The sequence below is a fragment of the Ascaphus truei genome, chromosome 10, assembly GCF_040206685.1.
Source record: "Ascaphus truei isolate aAscTru1 chromosome 10, aAscTru1.hap1, whole genome shotgun sequence".
NCBI classification, from domain to species: domain Eukaryota; kingdom Metazoa; phylum Chordata; class Amphibia; order Anura; family Ascaphidae; genus Ascaphus; species Ascaphus truei.
Genome location: NC_134492.1, coordinates 42,736,878 through 42,760,115, shown reverse-complemented (window position 1 = coordinate 42,760,115; position 23,238 = coordinate 42,736,878). Strand labels below are relative to the sequence as shown.

Genomic DNA, 23,238 nt, shown 5'->3' with positions numbered 1-23,238 from the left:
ATGCTTTTATTTGTGCGAGCTTTCGAGATACACTGATCTCTTCTTCCGGCGATGTTACAATGAATGAAGCAAGCAAAAGCTATACTATAAACAGTGTCTATTGGAATGTTATCTGTGCTGGTCCTTCCCCTGGTGTGGATGTGTTTTATGGCTGGAGGTGTCAAAAGGTTCCTGAAAGCAAGTGATGAAAGAGTGTGTATGTGTAACAGTGTGAATTAACATGAATGGAGAGCCCACAGTATATACAGTGCTTTACAAAAGGCGTGTGTGGAGTGGGAGCGGATATAAATGGTGTGGGTGGGTGTGGAAATGTGAGAGTTAGTAGCATAACTAAAAGTGTGTGTGGATACTATGTGGTCCCTATTGGTGTATAGGGATGGAAAAAACAAGGAGTATAAGTATGTGTGAGAGACAGCTGTGTGTGCATACATATAGCACAGTATGTACAGACATGGCCTATAGCGCTCATGGGAAGAGAGTTCACTTGTGTCAGTAATGACTCATAAAATTTCGATCTCTGTTTAGGCCACTGCTAAGTGTCCCAAACAGTTGCATAAATTTGTATTCATGCAACCGTCTCTCTTTCGGTGTTTTAAGATTACCTTTGAGTATGGCAACCCTCAGATCGTTCATTTTATGGCCAGAGTCAGAGAAATGTTCGCCAACAGAACTGTCTCTTGTTCCGCGTGTGATGCTGTGGCGGTGCAGGTTCATTCTCTTGTTTAGCCTCTTGTTTAGGGGCTGTGACATCCGCGGGGAACACACAGCCTGGAGAGTGACATTAGCCCCTGTCATGGCCGCGCCCCTCCCCGACCTGTCTTGGCCACGCCCCCCTCCAGCTCCCGCTCCCTACAGACCGCAGATAGCGGTCAAGTGCCTCTCCACGCGCTGCCTGTCTGCAGTGCGGGCGCGTGGTCTGAGGCAGCGGGGCCTTAGCCTAAGACTTACTTTACTTGCTAACACTCAAGTCCTTTTGAAAGCGGCATACAGTATATGCTGCTCTCACTCCCAGTATTATAAACAATAAAACATCTAGGCATGTGTTTAGTTCAAGAGATGTTTTGTTCGCCAATATATAAAATCTTAAAGCAGACAGAGACCAGACCATTGATCGATGAAATTTAACAAAGATTGAAAGTACAGTAAACGCACTAAAACGCATGATTTACTTTGCTGAAGATAATACTTTTAACCAACATGAATTATTCATAGATGTGTAGGCAATTCCATTACATTACAAGTTTGTTGTTCAGAAGTCACATCTTTATCTATTGTATATTTAGTATCTGTTCTTTTGTTCAGAACTAGGCTGTTGGCTATCCGTTATGTAAGAGAGGCTAAAAATGAGCACATTAAAATCCTGATTGGTCAAAACTGCGCATTAAGTAATATTCCCTTAGAACAAGGCATTATTGGCCAATAACACCCTGACAGGAGGATTGGACCCTGCCAGGGCATTACTTAAGTAATAATCCCTTCAGAACAGGGCCAAAATAGACACAAATAAATAGATAAATAGATTTAAAAAAATCAATATGACTACAAAAAATTGTCTGTTTATGAAAAATGTAAAAATAAAAATAAATAAGCCTACATTTAGCCTATAATAGTAATAATTCCTTCAGAACAGGGCATTACTGGCCAATAATACCCTGGCTTTTAAGAGTTGAAGGCCCGTGGCAGAGCCTAGGGACATTAACCCAGCCAGGGTATTTTTGGCCAGTACAGTAATGCCCTGTTCTGAAGGGTGTGTGTGTATATATACACGGTATCGTCTCGCGTATATGTATGTATGTATGTATATATATATGTATGTATATATATATATGTATATATGTGTGTGTATGTATATATATGTATATGTATATGTGTGTGTATGAGACGAATATCAAGAGGCAGCACTCCAATGGATGGTCAAAAAAAGCTTTGTATTGTTAAGACACCACCACGTTTCTGTTATCGGAGGGGCCGTAATCTTGGCGATTTTCTGACACAAGCGGATCCCAGCTCCAAATACAATAAACAGTCCTGGCTGAATAGACCAGTGGGGGTCTACAAATGCAGAGGATGCGTTAATTGCCAATACATGGTTCTTGGCAAATCTTATCCACATCCCTATCAGGGTCATCGTATCAACATTAAAGAATTTCTGAACTGTGATTCCAAATTCGTCATCTATTTCATCAGGTGCCCTTGTGGACTCTACTACGTAGGCAAGACCATACGAATGCTGAAAGAGCGACTTAGCCTACACCGTTCAGCTATCAAGAAAGCCCTGGCGTATAAAGACAACAAGGAGGATTTAACCTAGCAACCAGTGGCACGACATTTCAAGGAGAAACAACATAGCCTTGCCACTCTCCGGTGCATGCCTATTGCACAGGTCAAAAAAGCCCCTCGGGGAGGAGACCGCAATAGAGCTCTTCTACAACTGGAAGCTAAAACCATCTTCAACCTGGATACATTAAGTCCACGCGGGCTTAACGAAGATTTCTCATTAAGTTGCTTTCTCTGATCAAACGGCCTAAATATGGACTCATCCACACTGAGTGACTTTCTGTCCCCATGATTGGAGTCCCACATTCTGGATTAATATGCGGTCCACTTTTATTATCCACATTCCTGTTTATTATATGATGTTTATCACACAGGTCTAGTACTGTGGAGTATATGAAGCTGTCCAGGCGTTGACTCATCCACTTCAGGTGACTTTTCATCCCCAGGATTGGAGTCTTCTTGGCGTATGGTTTTGGACATCGTCCTTAAGCTTGGGACAATCAATACTCGATTATAACCCGCATATTCATTGTCTATCTCTCATGTACCCATTTTCATGTGTACAATGTATTTCCTCTTCCTAAATACAGGATTACCAATGTTCAATTGCTTTAACACTGTTTTCTGCATTCTAGGTATTCTGTACCAGCAGGAATTTACGTAATGTTTTTATACATTACTGCCTCCGGTTTACAGACCTCTTGATCTGGTCCAATTAAGTACCTATTTCAACTTAATTAGATGCTCACCTTTAAGTGGATTATAGTTCATTGTGTTTCATGTGATATCAAATATACTTAGCATTATTCGGCTAGTTTAAATGACATGGTGCCTGTGCTATGATGACTATCATTGCAATTGTTTACCCATTATACCTTATTTGATCATTATGATCATTAATTACTAATTAGTATGCTAACACAAGCATTTTTCTGGGTCTATTTGTATCAATGTTGTTTTAGTATTCTACAGAATTAACTATTCATCAGTGTATCATGTTATTCTATTAGAGCCATTCCACTTGATCATTATATATGTTCACTTATTTGCACTATTTTGCACTTTTTATGTGGGTGTTTATTGCACTTTTTTCATATGCCTTTGTTATATAACAAAACAATGGTACCGGGCGCTTCTAATAGTGAATTAATTACAATAATATAAGTGATATAAACGTGATATGTATATGTGAACTACAAGAAAATATATAAATATATATAGTGAATAAAAAATCCTTCACCAAAAGTGAAAAAATATATAAATAGCAGCTCTACACCCTTAAAGGACTGTCCAGGTCCAGAGTTCTTGCGTTTTCTTCCAGGTGGGAGGAGCGCTCAATTCTTGGGATAATATGCAGGGAAAAAGTGGAAGAAATGATAGTGCAGACCAAATATATAATATGTGCAAACAGTAATCTCTAAACAGGTCTCACTCACAATAAATGGATAGGTGGCAGACGTGTCAGAGACCCTTCTCTCTCTGACTGGAGCCCTTGAACAATAGATGCCCTCTGATCAGTATATCTGGTGGGCTAAAAGGGTCCATAAATCCTGAGTGTACCTCCCGAGGGTAAAATAAAGAAAGAGAGCACACAATGGTGTAGTACATAAGGGTATAATGTGGCACAAAAACACACAGGTAATGCACACACATTTGTACAATGGTATCGGTCGTTGGAGAGAGTCGTAGGTGACTTGTGGGGGGATGCCGCTGGTGCAGTCACTTGGAGATTCTTCCTCGTGCGTCACGTCCGGTGACGTCACTTCCTGTGGTTAGGGATATGGCCCCGTTCCTCCGTATCCTAGATAGGAAAGCTCCAACGCCCATTCACAGGTGAAAACGCCTTTGTTATATGCCTTCTATTTTATGGTCCTCAGCCTTTATACCCATTACTGGATATGCTCATTATTAGCAGCAAACCCATATTTCCCCAATGTTGTTTTTTTTTAGCTATATCACCACATACTATCAGTTAATACATTTGCGTTACATCATGCTGTTATAATTAGCCACATTGAGGTATCTCCATTTAGCCTTTATTATTCTGCCTTTTGTTGCTTATCCAGCTGCTATTTGGAGGTAATAGCGCAGTTCTGGTCTATTTCGCATGCGCATTGAAACACAGAGTGAGAGCTTAGTTTCCTCATGCAGTCGCGTCTATTATTTATTTATTTACGCACTGCTTGCGCATGCGCATACAGCTCCGTTTTAGAACGGCATGCGTTTCATTGCCTGCAGGCGCTCCCTCTGGTAACTGAAACGCATCAAGTGACTTTCTTGACTTTTTGCCTTTCACCTATGACCCGCGCATGCGCAGTAGGTGCGTTTCACTACACGAGCGCACCGCTGCGTTCCAGACAACGCTGGGGGTCCCATTCATTTGGGAAGAAATCCTAATCATGCTGTATTATCAGATAAGGTATTGTTTTATTGATTGCACCTGTTTGTTATGTGTTTTTAGGGTATTTATATGTGTTCTGTTGCACTCTATTCACATCACCTTGAGAAATGTCCCGCATGTAGGACCGAAACGTTGGTTATGATGTCTTAACAATACAAAGCTTTTTTTGACCATCCATTGGAGTGCTGCCTCTTGATATTCGTCACATACACGGTATCGTATTGCCTAGTTATTCTCTACAGGATTTGCACCCATTGCTTGAATTACCTGACATAGTGCCTATTGTGTGTATGTATGTATGTATGTATGTATGTATGTATGTATGTATGTGTATGCGCGCGCGCACACACACCAGCCCCCCTCTACACCCACAAACACACACTGCAGCCCCCTGCAAACCTACCAAACCACACACACACACACACACACACACTCTGCAGCCCTCCTCCACCCTCTACACCCACACACTGCAGCCCCACAAAACACACTGGAGACACATACACCAACAAAACAGACTGCTGCCCCCCTCTACATCCGCAAAATACACACCAGCCACCCCCCTCTACACCCACTGCAGCCGCCCTGTAAACCCACACACTGCAGACACAAACACACCAAACACTCTGGGCAGGGAAGTCAATCCGTGCTCATGCTTCCTAGAAGGGATCTTGAAGTAGATCAACTCTCCCCTCTTGCTGCTACTGTGATGTGGAGGCACCCCTCCTCCACTGGTAACTTCCATAGGAAGACTCCAACGTCAGAAGATAGTGAAAAAGACACAGAAGCGCACCAAGGGTTAAGGAAGATGTATTAAACAATTAGTATAGTAAAAAGTAAAAACTTACACATCATAATAAAAATGTCCAGTAGCGGCCAGTGCATGAATGGTGAATCCATACGGGTCCTGCGACAGCCGCAACCCAGAAGAAAGATCTGAGCCTTGCCGGGCAAGCCTGCCCCTGCGCGCGGGACTGAACTGCAAACAGGCAATACCTCCTGCGCCTACCCATCCCCTTGGATTCACCATTCATGCACTGGCCGCTACTGGACATTTTTATTATGATGTGTAAGTTTTTACTTTTTACTATACTAATTGTTTAATACATCTTCCTTAACCCTTAGTGCGCTTCTGTGTCTTTTTCACACCAAACACTCTGCACCCCTCCTCCACTCAACATAAACTGCAGACATACACACCAACAAAACAGTCTCTGCTGCCCCCTCTACACCCAGAAAACACACAAACCAACAGAAGACACACACCAATAAAACTCTCTGTTGGCCCCCTTTACACCCACAAAACACACAGACACACACACTCCTGTGCAGAGCTCTCTGCAGGCAGGGTGGGGGAGGAGTCAGTGCTTGGCTGCTGCCTCCTGTCCAATCCCCTTCCCTGTCTGAGAGCTGATCTCACTCTTTGTGAATGAGAACTGAAAGCTGATTGGCTGAAAAACTTACAAAAAAATGGGGGAGCACAGGTTGAGGGACTATACAGACGTGTGATACACTACAATGTTATAGAACTGCGATGTGAAATGAAGTGCAAAATAACATAAACACTTACACGGCCTTGTGTAAATGCTTTCACATCAAGGTATCTTTACTTTAGGTGTTCTCTCTTCTGTGGTCTTTCTGCTTGTGTTCTTCTTCTCCTCTGGTGTGAAGTAAAGCGCCTCTGGTCTTCTCCACAGGAATGGTTTGTGATGTTGTCCTCAGAGTTAAATGAAATGAAAACAAATACGTAAGGGACAAGACAGAATATATAAAATATATATCTGGGGTAGACAACTGTTTTAAGATCAGAAAAGCAGAGGAATACTGCATCCACTCACACGGGCAAGCGTGAGTGATCTCTGGAGGGAGGTGTCTTTAATGGCACCTCACTGCAGGGCTGTCACGTGCCCCACCGGCTCTTCGCACCAAACAATGGGGGAAAAAGGGGTGAAGGGGCGGAGGTGGGTTTAATATGTGACCCCGTAAGGTTAACAGAAGACTCACACGGCCATGTGTGAGTATGGACTCAAATTGGTGTCTCTTCTCCCCTCTCTGGAGCTTCAAAATTCAAACCTTCAACCTTCAAAGATTTCCAGCTCTTGAGTCATTTTGACTAAGTGCTTTTTAAATGTTTTGTTGGGACTTTGTCCTGTTGGTGTCAATAAATATCACGTTTTTTTCCACCCTTGTACCCTTGTGTACTATCGTGTGAACCAGGCACTATTTGAGTGATTTTAACAACATCAGTTGAAGGTTTGAATTTTGAAGCTCCAGAGAGGGGAGAAGACACCATTAAAGACACCTCCCTCCAGAGATTACTCACGCTTGCCCGTGTGAGTGGATGCAGTATTCCTCTGCTTTTCTGATCTTAAAACAGTTGTCTACCCCAGATATATATTTTATATATTCTGTCTTGTCCCTTACGTATTTGTTTTCATTTCATTTAACTCTGAGGACAACATCACAAACCATTCCTGTGGAGAAGACCAGAGGCGCTTTACTTCACACCAGAGGAGAAGAAGAACACAAGCAGAAAGACCACAGAAGAGAGAACACCTAAAGTAAAGATACCTTGATGTGAAAGCATTTACACAAGGCCGTGTAAGTGTTTATGTTATTTTGCACTTCATTTCACATCGCAGTTCTATAACATTGTAGTGTATCACACATCTGTATAGTCCCTCAACCTGTGCTCCCCCATTTTTTGTCTGTTTTCCTGTAATACCAAGGATCCTGGATAGGTCCTTTTTGGGGTTTTGAGCAGCGGGAAGAGTTTCGGAAGTAGAGGGGACCTTAAAGTACTCTTCAAGGTTGTATTGTTTAATTACAAAAATTATATCACCCCATAACTAATCCATTCAAGGTAGCGCCCGGGCTTTTCTGTACATGGCTGAAAAACTTGTCAGGGAGCAAAAAAATTCCGGGCCATTACTGATTGGTTAAAATTCTGGGTATTATCCAATCAGAGAGCAGGGATTTCAATAATGCCTGGAATTGAACATCTTTAGCCTATAATAGTCAGTAATACTCTGTTCTGAGTGGGTTATTACTATGATACGCTAAATGTTTGCTTTTTAAATAAATATTATAAACACTTCTGTATCCTCTCCACATGTTGTTTATTCAAATAAAATGGTATACACAGTACAGCATCCCCCAACCGTCTCTCCACAAACTTTACATTTTCTCCCACTCCACCCCCCCCCCCCCCCAACCATTAAAACAATAGACTATATAAACAATGTGCTATATGACCAAACTGTTCCACTGTTTCGCAATAGTATAAGTTGCTGTGTGGCACAGCGACATTAGTGCCTGGTGGGCATTTTTACAGTACGTTGGTATTAAGTGATAGGCTGGTTGTCAATTCCCCTGAATTAACGATTGATCATTTTACTGTCAATGCTTGTACTGCACCATAGATAAATCATTATTACTTGATAGTGCTACCATCTGTGATTACAGACAAGAACCAACAATTAGGTTGCAACAAAACATATATACGCACACATGGACAGTGTGGCTTCCATAGCGTAAATCAGTACAACATTTTAATAAAACGAGATAAAAACAGGCCACTCTCAAAAGTAGATGGAACATGCACATAGGATCTGTACAGAGTACAAGGTTCATCTGGGTAGTCACCGGTATTCCTCAGATGGAGAGCTGGAACCTCGTGGTGAGAGGCTTGTGCTGTATTTCAACTTCCAGATCCGGGTACACTTAATAGATGTGCGTCCACACTGTAGTCCTCCGGCACAATCCTGATACCTCTCCTGGTTCCACAGCTCCTATTCATGTAGTGCTGCTTGCTTCTCCCAGAATCCTTGGTGAACAGTCCTAATTGCTTTTTGTCGCAACAATATTGGCAACTTCATCAGGGGGTACAAGATGTCAGGACTGACAGCTCTTATATAGTCCCAACTTGATTAGATAATTATCTTAGTTTAACCCATTGAGGTATATGAGAGTTTTGCTGATCATATGGCATATGAGACAATATGGGGACCGTACAAACAACATGGGGACAGGACAAACAACAATAAATGGCATTTGCAGAGAGAGACAGATAACAGATAACAAGTGGATGAAGATCTAATGTTGGGGGGAAAATTGGCATTTTTTGCTGTTTGGCACTTTTTGTATCCTCACGTTTCTGTGTTTTCATGTCCCCTCCCCTTGTCCATTTTCCTTGTTTTATATGGCTGTCTGTCTGTTTGTCTTGTGTTATTTGCATCTTTCAGGCTTTCACATCTAGCTATTTTAGTTATATCTATCTTGACATCAAAACCTTCCCTTTGTCATTTTTCTCCCAACTCCTACTGTGGTACTATACCCATTTATTTAATACTGGTGCTGTATCTTTATTTAGTTTTCTATATACCGTATGTACATGTATTTGTCATGTTTTCTAGCCCTACGGGTTCATTCTGTGTACCTTGACTGTCAAGTGGGTAGTTTAATGTTGGGGCAGTGTTACAGTGACTAGATACTATTATTCTCCTGGATGAGCAATGCCTCTGTGTTTGTGATCACGTTGACTATATAGAGATTAATATGGTGATTATGTGCATTGGTTTAAATCTACTCCATCCCAGCTTTATGCCTATTTTTATGTATATACCAACAATTATATACTGTACATAGAGAAGATTATTGCCTGCCTGGTGAAAGTTGTAAAATATTCCAATGTTTTATCTTGGAGTCTTATGAACAGCACACACATAATTAATATCAAGAAAAAGAAAAAACAAAATCCTTGAGATAAGGGAGTATTTTGCACAAAAATGGCAAAATCCGTGTTTAATGCATTTGCTGCCCTAGTACCTTTCTTGTTGAATGATTGTTTTAAAAAATCACTCTTACCTATTTTAAAATGGTCCTAAAAAGCACACATAAAATAGTCATGCAGACTAATAGGTATTCAATAAAGTACCATAGACATTCAGTTTAACAGTCATTATCAAGCATTAATGGCTAACATTGTTTAGTAAATATTCCCTGTTACTTGCTAACATACTGCTAGTTGTAATGGACCATCCATCTATAATTCAGAACCGCTCTCGCATTCTTTTTGCTACCCAGTCATACATCTATGAAAAGCTCTTGGTCGTGGGTTTTTTTTTTTTTAAATGTCCAAAACTTTGAATGTGAAATGTTGCCCAAACTGTTTGTCTCCAGTCTCCTGTCGCCAGGCTGTGCTTATTCCATTGCCCCCCCTGGGAAGTCTTATAAATGACTTAAAAACATACAATTTTTAAAGTGGCAAACTACAGGCCGTTCATCCACAAATTGTATCGTTTGCGCTACATCCCATCCATGTACAGGGACCGTACAAGTTGTATTATAAGGTACTTTGGATGTAAGTGCTCTTGAAATACTGGCAAGTGCAATGGCCGACATAAATACCAAATGATGTATTCAGGCTATGGAAACCCATGTGGGACAAACATTTTGCATTTTGTCCTTGCTGTCATTTTCGAAAATGGTAACTATATTTTTACCAGATAATTCTTTTGCATCTTGTCGGTTCATCAACAAAATGCTACTGTCCAGGCACCACTCGTTTGCCTTGTCAATGCGGACTGACCTAATTGCACAACCAGTATTGCTATTAATTTTTCTACCAAACATGCCAAGCATATTCACTGGACATCTGTGGTTGCGTTTAGGCAAAAATGTCTGGATCTGAATGACTGTAACTGCTGCTTACTGTAGTGCTGGCTCCTTCATTTTCAACGCTTGCTAATCAATTACATGTCATAATATTGAGGCGCGAACCACATTCTTGCCACCATTCAAGAATAGTAATTAAGTCTGGAAATCTGAACCGAGTCTTGCCCGTTGACAGCCGCTGACACACTCTTAAGCCTGAATAAACGTTACCTGCACAGTCAAGACCTGGAAGACGTAGGTTTTACAGGCTCTTTTGGCTGTCAGCAGGTTGGCTTGAATTGCAGCAGACACCTGGTATATTCATTAGAAGTTCTTTGCATGTCAACATATATGTTAGAAGAGGGCCTGCAGGCGCTCTAACTCTGAATGGACTTTGTCAGTAATGGAAATCCAAGACCTTGTGTTGTCTTTGCATCTACAAAGGATGGGAACAATTTTTGCTGCTGAGAAAGAAGACTTCATAAAAATAAGGCGCTTAGGGCTTTTGAAACACAAGCATCTTTTAACCTATCTGAAATCAGTCATCTGGTCTCAACCATTGTGAAGCCACTCACTGGTTATGAACAATGTACCTTCATCGGGTGCAATGTCATTTTTTTTCAAGTCCAAGCGCAGCAAAGAATGGAAACATGCAAATAATTTTTTAATGTGCTATTATTTTTGTCCCTAAATGGTCTTAATTAATTTCCAATATATTTGTTTCCATTTGAGAGGTGCTGCAGCTTTGTGATATCCTTATGCAAGTAAATACTGTGACACTCCAGTCTTGATTCCATGCTTTGTGTTTTTATTGTGTTATAAGTTCATGTTTCGGTGTCGCGTGGATACCTTTTATTCTGTGAAGGTGTCCATGTGACACCGAAAAGTTGACTTATGAAACATTAAAACACAAAGTATTGGTTCAAGACTGGAGTGCCACTGTAATTACGTTGATAAGATGCTCATCCAAACAGTATTTAAATATTCTTTGGTATCTGCATTAAACTCTTGAAATGCTTCTTCTTTTCAGGAAGGTTAAGGGGGGGAACGTAGATGTCCATCCAAGTGAGAAGGCCCTTGTCGTTCACTATGAAGTTGAAGCCACTATCCTTGGAGAGATGGGTGATCCCATGCTGGGAGAACGCAAGGAGTGTCAAAAAATGTAAGTTGCAGTCTGGCACATGGATTTGTCATCGTTTTCTGCAGGTTATTTAGTGTCCTATTCTATTTCCCTTATTTGTTTAAGAGGCTTTGCATTCTTCTTCTTTATTATTGCGATGCTAACCATAATGTAAATATCTACAGAAGTACAGCCAACTGTTACGACGTTCGTTTCAATATACTGCTAAAAAAAGTCGGAACACCTACCCTCAACATCCTTGGATGAGACTTGCTGTGCGATTCTTGTATACCCAAGTATTCAGATACTGTAGGTGTACTTAGTAGTGTTGTTGGTGGAGGAAGCTCGTAATGTGGTGTGCAACAAGGAATATCAAATACCAGGTGGTCCTCAAATGGCGCGTAGTGCGTAATGGATCAGGTTCAGAGGGCAGAGATGGGAATTGGAGGGGGCAGAGGAGCATCAAGGTTAAGGACCAGGGTCTGTTGCAGAGACGGTGGACCAGTTAAAACTCGGGTCCACAATAGCTACAGGATGTTAAAGTGAAAGGTGTTTACCTTTTTGTAGCTTACCAATGTATTTTTTCAATCCCCTTTACTTACCGTTCTTCATCTGGATCACATACTTCATTGCCAAATAATATCCTAATTAATTCTATCGGATAGAAGAGGAATTAGAGGTACTAAGCTGGACACACAAATCCAGGAAAAATGTTTATAGAAAAATAGCAGATTTCTTCAGAGAGGAAAAAATAGGTTGTTCAATCCAGTTTCAAACCGAATTGGCAATCTGTACAACCTGTAACTATCCTCACTAATACCGATGTAGATCAGTTGTTCGCAGTTGACCGTCATTAATCCCAAAGCCTGCACAAATCTAATTTTAACCATCTCTTATTGGATCTCTCTCACCTGTGTTGCTTAAGCCTCTATTCAAAGTGTAATCGAAGCCAATATTGTTCCTTTATGACCATTTGGCTAATATTTATAACACCATTAGAAATGCTGTGTTTACTTGTCTTCTTTTAAAGTAAAGGTTTTGAAGAGTTCTAATGTAAAAGGTGTTTTGACCTGTGGAATCCAGCTGTGGCATGCAAGTGTATCCATTGTGTGACTAATAACATACACGTCATGATTTGTTTGACATGATACAGAAATGTCCTTATTGATTTTGTGCAATTGTTTTGATGTGGGTTATGTACATAGTAACAAATGGACACTCTAGAGCAGGGGTGCGCAAACCTTGATGCATAATTTATGTTTATTTCTTCTACTACAGTATTTCAAGTTCTGTGAGTGCCATAGTTTTTCTATGCTGATTATCTCATTTGTTTAAGTGCACCCCCAGGAAAGTTACTACAGTATTGCTGTGACTGCAGCTGATTATGATTTTATATGGATTTTTTTTTTTTAACCATTTATTTTAGCATTCGCCTGAAAAGCCTCAATGCCAACACAGATATTTCTTCCCTGGCAAGGAAAGTGGTGGACGAATGTAAGCTCATTCACCCATCTAAGTTGGCTGAGGTGGAGCAGCTGCTTTACTACCTTCAGAACCGCAGAGATGCTTTATCAGAGAAAGGTAAGAATTAGGACATTTCTTTAATGTAAAATCCCTGAAACCGGTAGCACTTATAAAATGTGTGTATTCATTTCTGGTAAGGACTGTTTCATTCAGTCGCCACATTTTTCCATTTACCCCTTTTTGCTTTAATTTCCTAAAAATATGGGGATTTGTTCATTTCAAGTGGGGCAATCAATTAATTTACTTGAGTTTAACCTCTGCTTCCTTTGCATGGGAGCCCGTTCCATTCACTGACCGTGTTTACTGCCCCGAGACTTTTCTCTCAACTCAATAACTCTTAAGAGCATTTATTTTATTCTGGGCTTGGCTTAGTTCATCAATCTTGTGTGTAGACTTACCAAGTAGGGAAATGATTTGGGTGTTTTGATCTGCTGTCAAATGCTCTACATTTGTGCTTTACCTTTTTTGGGTGAGATCCACGTTCCCATATTCAATAGCTAAGGCTTCCTGTCTGAACTCGCCTACAGTATACGTTGGGTTTGTGACGTGCCACCTATAGCACATTTTGATGTCTATGGAAGTACCAGCAGAAATCTCATGTTTGCTTAAATGATCTTCAATTTGTTAGGTAGCTAATTTGGGGGTGTAATTTCTTTATAATGGGAATAATAACTTTATGAATCATTATATAATGCCGATTGGTTAGTTCCTTTTCTGCCAGAGGGGCAACATTTTGCTTTGTGGTGCTTTAAGACAATACTGGGCTCAAGGGGTTTGTGATGCATCACTGTAGAGTAGACTTACTCAAATATGCATGTCTTTTTAACAGACTGGGCTTCGTGCTGTAATTCAAAACTTGACTTTCTACTAATAGGCCCACTGCTGGATGAAGGCCTCCCCTATGATCTCCAATGTAGTGTGGTTGCAAGCCTCTCCGCCACATTGCTTCAACACATTTTCTTGTTTCATCCTCCCATCTAAGTCGAGTACCATCTTTGCCCGACAATGGTCATTTCTTCTTGCGATATGTCCGGCACACTGTACTTTTAATTTCTTCACTCTTGTGATGATATCACAGACTTTTGTTTTGTTTCGAACCTATTCATTCTTCTGTCTCCGGGTAATAACCAGCACACATCTCTCCATACTTCTTTGTGCTATCTGAAGCTTTTGAATTGTCTTCACATTTAGGGATCCAAATGTGAGCACGGGCAGAATACACTGGTCGAAAACTTAATTCTTGAGGCAAAGTGGAATGTTTCCTTGAAATATTGTCTTATTTCTTCCAAAAGTGCTCCGTCCCATCTTCATTCTCCTATTGATTTAATTAAAAAGGTTCCCATCCATTGTTATTTGCCGGCCAAGGTAGACATAGTCTTCAACGTCTAGTTCTATTCCATTTATTTCAATCTTTGCAGACTTGACACATTGTTGAACATCACTTTGGTCTTGCTGAGATTCTTACAGAGGCCCACTTTCTTGCTTGCTTCAGCGAGTTCTCCAATTTGTTGCTGGAGATCTTCTGGATGTGTGGTAAAAATAAAAATAAAAATGTCATCTGCAAATCGTAGATAACTCAAATATTCACAGTTGGTTTTGATTCCTTTTTCTTCCCAATCTAATGTCTTGAACAATTCTTCAGGTGTTGCAATGAAAAGCTTTGGTGACATGGTATCTCCCTGCTGCACTCACTTGCTGATACTTATCTTGCATGTTTCTTATTTTAATCTAATGGTGAATGTGGCTTTCTCATAAATGTTCATAATGTATCCAGATCTGGATAATGCGGCTTATGTAAATGTAACACAGTTTCACCCCCACCAATCGCAGATAGAGTGCATGTGAGGGAAATATATGTATTAACAGGTGTGGTGCTTTACCTGTCAGGTTTACAAGAGGCCTGAACCTCCGCCAGTGAGAGCCTGGGGTGCATCCTCTGAAATGATACTCAAAATGTACAGCGCCTCCACCTGTGTAGGGTTCTAAGGGTAGGATGACCCCTAACACAGGACCCACATATAATAACCACATACACCAAAGGTATATATAAATAGTTTACTATAGGGGCAGATAAACACACTACAACAATATACATCAACCATATGACAGTGTCCCTCTATAACTCTGACCTCCTAGGGCCATAGACCCACACCCTATACGCAGGTGTCTCAAGAGTTCCGCAACCCACCCCCTAGGCGTGATCAGCGCCTGTGTGGTACCGGTAATGTTGGTGTACTTGGTGACTGTACCTGCCCGGGGCTCCTGCACTCAGGTACAGCAGAACTGAAAGGACCCATCTGCATCCAGCGCCGAAGTCGCAGCGATGGCGTCCTCTTCCAAATAGGAGGGTCTCCCTCTGGTGGTCTCACTGTGACGGTAACTTTGTGACAGGCTATTAATAATACACACCAAAAATATAACTGGGTTGAACTGAACGAGGCTTAGATATGATAAAATATAATTTATTCCTTGAAAAAGGTGAACACACAAGTTCTACAAATAACAGACAAAATATAGACACTTACTTAAGATGGGAATGATGAAATAGTCAGAAATCGTGACTAGCAGTTCATACAGCAATCTTGAAAATCACGAAAGACAATAGCCATAGGCTGAGCCTGGTTCTTATACAATTATTTCCCATTGAACACAACCTAAACCCAGCCCCTCTCATAAATCAGTGGTGAGGTTGACAGTTTTCCCCAGAGTAAAACTCCTCCCACCCAAGGACGTTTAAAAACTGCTTTTCCTATCTAAATAACTTCATAACTTCAGTTCAGTAGTACTTACTGGCACGTGAGACATATTAATACATTCCGGCACGCATGACGCTCCCAATATGACTAAATATTACCGTGTAATACGAAAATTAAGAGAGAGATTATCTGTCTCTTAGTACCTGCTAGACATCATGTGTCTGTAATCCTTATGTGAGAATCAGTCCCACGAATACACATATGTAGCTTTTAGCACGTTCAGCCGAGGACATCTCTTAATATTCTTATATTTAATAAGGTCACTCATTCTGATATCTCCTTGGGTAACCGCACCCCTGGCCCCCATAACCCCTTGTCAATAAATCCTTTGAAGCAGGGACTCGTGTGTAGAGAACATTTGTCACAGGTGCTAGATTTCACACCCAATGCTCCAGACATGGGCCTAGCTGTCTCTAACAGCAATATACCCTTGGTCTGCCAATTAGGTATTAACATACTGTACACTAAACCCCCTCTGTACTTTTCACACCCAACTTCAATCAAGCTTTTTGAAGCCCAGATATTTCTGAAAAGACACCACACATATTTGTATTTTCCTAAACTGTAGCTCATTAACCCCCTTAAGCCCCAGTGTGTGTGTGGTGCAGACACTGGCACAGAAACAATACATTTATACAGGGGAATAAACAGTTGGATGGCTGAAGCAAGTCAAAAACACATTACTGGACCCAAGTCCAGTTAACCTCTTGCTTCCCAGGTGAGAGTAGAGGGTGGCCAAATGGGGTGTAACCCCTTTAATCCCGGGCCAAATCCTCTCTCATGACACTCACCACACAGTCTCTTATCTGTGGGGAGGTAGATCTTATCCCAGACCGCACTTGTCACACTAGTCACCTTGTCAGAGCCGCGCAGCTCACCCGCTGTGTCCCTGACTTAACTAACTGCTAAAGGGGCAAAGTCCCTAACCGATCATGGGCCTTCCCGTCAGCAGCATCAACCTAGGATGAGTTGGAGCCTAGGGGGTTTTCTGGCCTAGTGCAGGGGCCACTTGCTCCCTGCACCTACACACCCTCCCCTGACTGTGTCCTAGTTCCTACTGACTTCCTCTCTCTGAGTGCGCCAAACATATCCTACCCTCTCAGGGAATCCTGTAGCCCTATTGGCTCCCTGGCGTCAGGTGACCTGTATGCCCCTAAGCATCTTGGGACTTGTAGTCCCTTGCAGACCTCTTTTGCATTGGGGCCGCTTGCGCGATCTGCACTGCGCATGCGCGAGTCTCCCTGTACCTGCATATACATGTAATGGCCGCCGCATCGCCCTAACTGCGCATACGCCAACTGGGGCTGTCCCTGCGCTACGGAGCGCCTCTGCTGCCACTTCTCCCTCACTGTAATGGCCACCGCATCGCGTCTGCGTGAGGCTATCGCCAACCGCAAGATGGCAGCCGTGTCGCGTCGGAGCGAGCCTCCGCATGCGCGGACACAGTAAAGATGGCGACGCCCTGCCTCCGACGCCGCCGGGAGCCCCCGGCGACACACTTGCCCCCGCAGCAGCCCCCACCCTGGCGGAGGTGAGGGAGACTAGGAACCGGGGAGCCAGAGGTGACCTGGCTACATTAACTTGAGGAACCTCCGCTTCAGCTTAATAATGATGCAGGAAAAGGATGATAGTGCTAATTGAGTAATGAATAACATGGCAACTATAGAGAGAGAAACTCACTTTATAGCACTCTCGCCCAAGTGGATGATTAATGTGTTTAGTTAAAAATATATTTAATTGGAACAAACGATAAAATGTAGGGCTTTAAAAAACAATTACATAGCGCACTGTGAATCCAGTAGGAGTAAGTAAACCCCAGATTACAGACAATGCTTGGATCAGTGTAGAATGATATGCACTGTCCTTGGTGATATCTATTGTAAAAATAATCCACCAGGGAAGGGGGTTGGAGGAGGGAGATAATTACTAAAATACCATGAATAAAGTGCCAGCAGCTGACAGGAGTAAATGATTGGTGCACACAGAAGGAAACGTTGGTAGGTAGATAGGTAAGTATATGTAATACATAGTGGATGTGCTGCATCCATAATGTGTCAGTAGTAATCTGAAGTGTCAGATAACTGCACACACTGTAGGATAGTGTGAACCATTGATGGCAAGCTTGTGAGCAAAGATCTTTGGTATAGATAATTGCCTACACATGGAGTTATACAACAAAAGACAGGGGTGCCCAATGCTACATCAAATTGACAAAACATATATGGTAATAAGTATAAAGTTTAAATACTTCAATAATAATTACTTGGTTATTTAATTAAACCCTTTGGCCAAAGCGTTGTAAGCCTGGATACCAAACGTCAAGGTATAACCAAAAATGCAGGTCCTACACTACACTGTGAACCCTTCCCTTTACCTCTGTGTGAGGGGAAAGAACCATAGTAAGTCCTGTTCTTGCAGCAAAGTGAAAAGACCTCCCAAGTTAAAAAGGTGAGGAGGAGTAAGCTCTGGGGGGAGGTGCCACCTACCTCCATACAACTGTTACCAGTCAGAAATTGATTAACACACATTCCCAGCTAGCTCAAACTCCTACACCCACCACATCATGAATATATATTTGTCAAAAAAGGGTGCTACTGAGCATGGCAGATGTATACAACAAAAGAGGTCAAGGGAAGGGTTCACAGTGTAGTGTGGGACCTGAATGTTTGGTTATACCTTGACGTGTGGTATGCAGGCTTACGACGGTTTGGCCAAAGGGTTTAACTAAATAACCAAGTAATTTATTATTATTATTGAAGTATTTAAAATTTATACTTATTGCCATATATGTTTTGTCAATTGGATGTAGCATTGGGCACCCCTGTCTTCTGTTATATACATCTGCCACGCTCAGTAGCACTCTTTTTTTGACATAAATATATATTCATGATGTGGTGGGTGTGGGAGATTGAGCTATCTGGGAATGTGTGTTACACATGGAGTTAATATGTTGTTGGTAACCATATGAGGTTAGATGAATATACTTGTATGAATACTATATACAATCGTGTGAGCAAGGATCTCTAATTGGTATATCTGTGCAGACACTGGTGCTCCTAATATTAAACAGCTACGTTGATAATTGATGCACTGCTGTAACACCTAAGGCTGCGGCCATGCAGGGAGCGGGTGCGCTGTGCCCTGCTCGGCCGGGCGATTTGTGGCTGGCTAGGTGCGTGTCTGGGGGGGGGGGGGGCGTGTCCAATATGTCACGGAGCTGGTTAGCCCTCATTGGGCGAACCGCTCACGTGATGCGCGAGCGCCAAATTCAAATTTGCTTGCTTGGCAAGCGCTGCGCATGCTCAGGTGCTTACTCACGCTGGCCACACACATTGCCGCAATGTTTCATCGCGGCTTGCGTGAGCGCGCCCGCTCAGCGCTACCCTGGCCGAGGCCTAAGGCTGCGTCCCCGTTATTTGAGCGGGCGGCGTTTGCTTAGTTTACTTTGTGCAAAGTGAATTCTCGCGTCCCTGCGCTCGTGCGCGGGTACGCACGCCCTCCCAAGCTTGGCGCTTGGGAAGTTTAAAAAAAAAAAAAGGGGGTTTGAAGCGCGGTCAATAGGCCCACAATGCATCCCCCCCCAAAGCGCGCGCTCGCAAAATTCGCAGGACACCTGCGCTCATGCCTGGAGAGTTGGTGACCACTCAAGCATGAGCGCGGTCAGCTCCAGCTCTGCCGCAGCCTAAGTAAACACAAATGAGACCGCAATTAAACGATACACTGTATTAGGCAGTGGTGGCAGAGTTCTCTGGTAAAGAAGCCTGCAACCCCAGTAGTATAGTGTAAATATATACATAGTCAGGAACAGGCACCTCCAGGGTTAATAAATATAGTATAGTCAACTCCCTGAATAAAATACCAAAGTGTAACCTACAAATAGGATAATACCCCCAAAATAGGCAAGTATATTAACAATAAAACCTATTTAATATGAACACTGTTCAGCATAGGTATAAGCTAATGCCAGACTATAATACTGAAGTCTGGGTTGGATACAAGGAGTATGCAGGTAGACCTTGTATATGTTCACCCAGTTACAAGGTACAGAGATCATAAGTGCCTTAAATTATCTCTCCCCCCTTGGAGGGGTGCTCCGTAGGACCGTCGGATCGTAAACAGAAGCATATAATGTGCAGGAGCAGGGCAGAGCGAGTACTCCAGTTTGGAGTCTGTCTGCGATTAAAGTGATCAGCCCTGCGCGTGCACGTGATCAAAAGTTCTGACGCGCGCGTTTCGCGAGAAAAATGCTTTGTCAAGGCCAGTAGGCTGGGGGGCGGGGGGGGGTGTCCCATAGCACTAGGTGAGTTTAAATAGCGGCGCCAATTGATTTTTTTGGCCTGCTTTAACCCTTCCGTTGCCACACGCACGCGCAGTCAATAGAAACCTGAGCTTGACTGATTTAGATAAATCGCTGCAATGTACTAGTGGTACTAGTACTGAGATGATTCTGATGCAGTCTAGTGTATACCAAGGTAAGTAAAGGTGCAATTCTAGTATGCTATAATCCAACAACAGCATTATTCTATTGATGTGCTGCTAGTACACAAACATGTATAGAACAGGAGGAATTATATCAATTGAGTAGAACATGTCTAAATTAAGTAAGCAAGTAAATAAAATGCTGTTCTAACTCACTGTAGTATAACATTGGGATGAAGGGAGAAAATGCATGTGGTGGGTAAATAATTATCAGAGTCCAGATATACACAGTCCCTTATCCAATCGGGGTATTTACTGTGATACCGATGCTTATGTCAGTCATCGGTATATGTGGATTCCAAGTTGACCACTATAAATGATCTACGAAATAATAAATGTCAGTGTCTGTCATTATTGTCCAATCTTGAAGGTAATATGATAAAATGGTGGTGAGTACCACACCAGGTAGGTGTTAGAGGACAGCCAGGGTGTGCATCATAAGTGGCCAATGTGGCTACCGATTTTAGTGGTGGTGAGTGAGTCAGGGAAAGGGCTAGATAAATGGACTCAAGACAAAGCCCTCGTTGAGCCCTTTGGGTGACAAAGTTTGTAAGGTGTAGATCCACCGCGCCTCTTTCTGGAGTCCAAATCACCTCTCCTGTGGCCGGTAGAGAATTGATCAATGCCTAGGAATTTGATGCCATTTTGATCACCATTAATAGTTAACCACAGTGTCAATCGGTGTGTTTATTGCCTACTATTTATTTTAATGTACTACAGTTTTGGCTTGTCAATGTAATTTGTGTATTTTCTAACCACCCGCCCTGGGGCAACTACAGTACACCCTTCACTCACCCCCTTTAAAACACCAGTAACCCCATAATTACCTGAGGTAGTAACCGTTAAGGTAATTAAGGGGTTACCGGTATTTTAACGGGGTGGACATCGGCCTTTACTGTTTACTGTATTTGAATGGGCAAAAGCGCTATTAGCTATATTTAGTTACTAGGGCATTTGCCTATTCATTTGTGAGAGTGGGGGTGAAGAGTTTTGGTTGCCCCGGGGAGGGTAGTTGGTGGGAGTGGTTAACCCCTTCATTACCTTGGTGATAGTAACCACTAAGGTAATGAAGAGGTTAACCCTTCCCACCACCCTCCCGGTAGACCTAACCACCAACCCTCTGGCAACTACCCCCTTCACCTACCCCCAACAAACCTGGTTTAACCCCTTCATTACCTTAGCGGCTAGTCACTAAGATAATGAAGCTGATTTTATTTCAGAACGTATTGAAGCATTGGGTCTCTGGAGCTGAACCACATTAATTTCACCCCCGGTGACCCCCTACTTCCCGAGATACAGGCCTCTGTATTGGGTGCCGGTATCTCCCTGCAAGTTAAATTCTCCCAAGTCACGTGCCCGGGACATTTAAACGTGCAGGAGATACCGGCATCCCATATCGGGGTCTGTAACACATGAAGCATGGGGTCCCCGGGACTGAAATGAATGCAGCTCATTAATCCTGTGTTATTAAAAATAAAAGCAGCGCGATTGCCTGTTAGGCTACGACCCCGCTGTACGCGCGTCTGCCAGGCTGGCGGTGCGTGCATCCGAGTTCCCCGGTCTGCAGCGAGCTACGGGGTGACAGGGGCGCGGCCATGACGTCACCCGGCAGGTTCGCCCTCATTGGCTGAACCGCCGGGGATCGTGGCCTAGCGCTCCGTCGCTGCTACTAATTACAATTTTCCTGTAGGAAAAACGCGAGGCGCCCACCCCTCGCTGCGGGCCCGGCCCCATTGAGGGGCGGCTCTTGTCCTTGCAGCACCCGCAGGGACCAAGCCTTAGAGGTGCACAGAGAGAGTGACTGACTGATTCAGTGTACTCTCACTGCGCATCTCTTCCAGACTGATGCGGGAAGCAGGGACCCCCGCTGTGTAATCCTTATGTGCAATTAGTCTAGGAAGGTACTGGGATTCTGTGAGCAGGCAGTTGTCATCTGCTGTTTCTTGGCCGACTACGCAACAAACCAACTGACTGCATCTGTAGTATGGTTAAACCTACCAGCACAAGTGCCACTATACAGTACAGGCATACCCCGCATTAACGTACGCAATGGGACCGGAGCATGTATGTAAAGCGAAAATGTACTTAAAGTGAAGCACTACCTTTTTCCCACTTATCGATGCATGTACTGTACGGCAATCGTCATATACGTGCATAACTGATGTAAATAACGCATGTGTAACAGGCCCTATAGTATCCCCGCTTGCTCACAGCTTTGGTACAGGTAGGGAGACAGTATTGCTGTTCAGGATGTGCTGACAGGCGCATGCGTGAGCTGCCGTTTGCCTATTGAGCGAGATGTACTTACTCGCGAGTGCACTTAAAGTGAGTGTCCTTAAACCGGGGTATGCCTGTACATCTTCCTGAACACCCATTGCCACCTTCCTGCCATTTTGAGGCAGAGAGATTAGGGGTGGTGCGTGTGTGTGTCACACACAGACATACATGCATTTCATGTCTGGATACATTGTGCTGTCCAGAATACTTTCTTTTAATATACATTTTTACGCACCTTTTTATTAAGATTTACACCTACTGCAAAAATCTTATTTGTCTGCTGTACGTATTTTCTAGTGGCCTCTGTGTTTGGGGGGAATTTTAAATTACAATACTCTTGGTTTTTAATTTTTGTTGAGGGTAAAAATGGAAAACATACACAATATTTATAATGTGTTGCTCGGTGTGTGTTTCTCAAATCCTTTTCTGGAATGATTTCACCTTTTAAATTGCTTTAGCATGACTGATCGGATTTGTTTATACTAAATGCAGAGTTAAGTAAAAGCTATCTGATCCATTTTTAAATAGTTTTAGATGAGTTATTTAAGAAAACGACATTTAATGTCAGGCATCAGCTGTTTATTTTATTATTTATTGCAAGCTAGGTAAAATACAGACAGTACTGTCTTCTATTTAAACTTTTAATAGTCCAAATGTTTTAATATTGGGTTGCCAATATCTCACAAATGCTTCAATACCGGTTTTTGAAGACCGTGTCATTTTATCCCCTATAGTTAAAACCAGCTGGGAAA

General features: G+C 42.5%; 1 protein-coding gene across 1 annotated transcript in view; it reads left to right on the top strand.

Annotated features, from left to right (window-relative positions):
* The window catches only part of KIFAP3 (kinesin associated protein 3), a 133,717-nt gene that overhangs the window by 4,072 nt on the left and 106,407 nt on the right, over positions 1 to 23,238 (top strand). The window contains exons 2-3 of the mRNA XM_075616832.1: positions 11,361 to 11,492; positions 12,877 to 13,031. Coding sequence (XP_075472947.1) covers positions 11,361 to 11,492; positions 12,877 to 13,031 — 287 coding nt within the window. The remainder of the gene's footprint in view (positions 1 to 11,360; positions 11,493 to 12,876; positions 13,032 to 23,238) is intronic.